The sequence below is a fragment of the Dryas octopetala genome, chromosome 2, assembly GCF_963921425.1.
Source record: "Dryas octopetala chromosome 2, drDryOcto1.1, whole genome shotgun sequence".
NCBI classification, from domain to species: domain Eukaryota; kingdom Viridiplantae; phylum Streptophyta; class Magnoliopsida; order Rosales; family Rosaceae; genus Dryas; species Dryas octopetala.
Window position 1 is genome coordinate 10,854,556 of NC_141367.1, and position 2,912 is coordinate 10,857,467.

A 2,912-nucleotide genomic window follows, 5' to 3' on the forward strand; every position below is an offset into this window, starting at 1 on the left:
GCGAGTGAGGAATTCCAATTGCTATTGCATCAGATAAATAGTCGGAGCAAAACTCCACAGCTTCCTCAGCGATGTAACTTTCAGCAATGCAGCCCTCCGGTCGATTACGGTTCCGTACATAACCCTTTAAGACTTTCATGGCTCTTTCAAATGGATACATCCATCTATAGCAAACCGGTCCGCACAATCGAACTTCTCTAACAAGGTGAACGGTTAAATGCACCATTATATCGAAGAACGAAGGTGGGAAAATCTTCTCTAGCAAACATAAAGTTTCAACGAGATCGTATTGCACTTTATCCAACTTCGACACATCAACCACTTTAGTGCAAAGAGCATTAAAGAAGAAACATAGCCTTGTTATTGCATATCTCACGTGGATGGGCAGCACCGAACGTATGGCGATGGGTAGTAATTGCTGCATCAACGTGTGGCAATCATGAGACTTTAAACCAAACAATTTCAACTCTTCCATGGATACGAGGTTTCGCACATTTGAAGAATAACATTCCGGGACCTTAGTACCCAACAAACACCTACATAGTGTTTTTTTCTCAACCCTAGAAAGAGTATATGGAGCTGCTGGCAAAAAAGTTCTTTTATTCCCAACCTCGGGTGCCAAGTCAAGTCTAACTCCCATTTCCACCAGATCTAAACGGGCAGCCACACCATCTTTGGTCTTCCCTTGAATGTTCAATAGAGTTCCAATAATGCTATCGCACACATTCTTCTCAATGTGCATTACATCCAAGCAATGCCTAATATGAAGTGACTTCCAATACTCAAGGTCAAAGAAAATTGATCTTTTCTTCCAACATGAAATAAGGGATTCACCACCTTTTGGCTTAGTTAACTTAGTCTTCCCGAAGTTACAATTGATTCCAGAAACTTTTTCTAAGACATCTTCGCCACTTAAAGGTGTAGGAGCCTCACGATCATCCTGCTTGTTATTAAAAGCAGCCTTTTGTTTTCGATATGGGTGGTTGCGGTCCAAGAATCTTTGGTGGCCTTGGAAACACATTTTCTTACCATGTTTCAAAAAAACCGAATCTGTGTCTTCTCCGCAAATGGGACATGCTTTATAACCCTTAACCGTGCACCCAGACAAGTTACCGTAAGCAGGAAAATCATTGATTGTCCACAAAAGTACAGCCCTCAAAAAGAAGATGTCTTTTCTAAATCCATCGTGCACTCCATCAATTCCCTCCCACAAGGTCTTCAAATCATCAACCAAAGGTTCTAAGTACACGTCTATATCGTTTCCCGGCTGCCTAGGACCAGAAATCAGCAAGGTTAACATCATAAACTTCCTTTTCATGCACAACCAAGGAGGAAGGTTATAAGTCACTAAAAGTACGGGCCAACAACTATACCGGCTGCTAAGGGAACTGTGCGGATTTATCCCATCAGCAGAAAGGGCAAGCCTTAAATTTCTAGGCTCACTTGCAAAATTTGGCCACTTTTGGTCAACCAACTTCCAAGCTGGAGAATCAGCTGGATGCCGCATCATGCCGTCACTCATTTTGTGTTCAGCATGCCAATTCAGATTCTTTGAAGTCTCACAAGATTTAAACATCCGTTTAAATCTTGGAATAGGTGGAAAGTACCACAACAGTTTTGCTGCCACCCCTTCCTTCTCAACTTCTTCCTTGTTGACCTTCCACCGAGATAGATCACACTTGGGGCACCTTGTGTCATGCTCATATTGTTTTCTATACAAAATACAGTTGTTCGGACATGCATGAATCTTCTCATATTCCATTCCTAAAGCAGCCAATGTCTTCTTCGCCTCATACGTAGATAAGGGAAGCAAATGATCCTTTGGAAGCATATCTCCAAAGATGACCAGCATATCAGTAAAGCTATTGTCGGAATGACCATGTTTTGCCTTCAAATTGAACAACTTGACTAGGGCAGATAACTTGCTGTAATTATGACAATGTGGGTATAAGGGTCTCTCTCCTTCCTCAACAAACTTCATAAACTCATCCGGATTCTCATTGAAATTATCAAATGCACCTTCGTACATGTTGACTGTTTCAGACCCAAATACATCATGTTCTGACTCCACAAATGCATGTAGAGGCAGCACACTCACCATGCCATATCCAATTATTATATCGCTTGTCTATACCATTAAAGTAAAGATGCTCCCTTACTATCTTAATGGTAAACTTATTCAAGTTCCCACATTTCACACAAGGACACTGAATGTACTTATGATTGGTAGCATTCCCTAATGCAAATGCCAAAAAATTCTCAACTCCCACCTCATACTCCTTAGTCATCCTATCAGCATGCATCCAGGTTTTATCCATTGCCCTTAATTGTCGATATTAACTTCACATAAAGAGACAATAGCCAATTCAATATTAATGTGCAATCAAATTAAAATGCAAATTTCTCACCTAGCCTCTTATGAAACAAATACTCATTAATACATTTTAATTTTACCCTAAGAGACAAACATTCATGTACTGCAATTTACATATAAGATTCAAAACATATATGTTATATATGGAAAACAAAAAGCTCATAAGAGACTTAATTTAGAGGGACAACCTATTATTCCTAAAACTCAGCAAGTGTACCATACAGAAATCTACACTAGCCACTTTATTGTTCCCCCAATTTTTTTCAAATAAAAAACTTATATGCATACTAGGACAGCTCTTATGTCATATTTACAAGCACAAGCTTAAAATCAGAAGACCAAAATTGAACAGCAGCATGAATGTGATCGAAGTAAATAATTAAGAAATATACCTAGGTTAGCAATTCCTCATGTGTAAAAAGGGCTGCTGGTTATGTCTTCTAATACAAACAAAGTAAACCTGAAAAATGAAATGCACAATTTATAATTTGCTAAAACACAACAGAGTAAGTCAAACAAGGAGCCTCATTCAGTAATT

At 39.1% G+C, this 2,912-nt stretch overlaps 1 protein-coding gene across 1 annotated transcript; it reads right to left on the bottom strand.

Moving 5' to 3' along the window:
- Nucleotides 1–1,226: 1,226 nt before the first annotated feature.
- LOC147293037 (uncharacterized) lies at nucleotides 1,227–2,318 on the bottom strand. Its single transcript, XM_086230992.1, has 3 exons — nucleotides 2,099–2,318; nucleotides 1,358–2,034; nucleotides 1,227–1,271 (listed from the first exon to the last, which is right to left on the bottom strand). The coding sequence occupies exons 1-3, from the start codon at nucleotides 2,316–2,318 to the stop codon at nucleotides 1,227–1,229; spliced, it is 942 nt and encodes a 313-aa protein (XP_086087118.1).
- Between the last annotated feature and the right edge of the window lie 594 nt (nucleotides 2,319–2,912).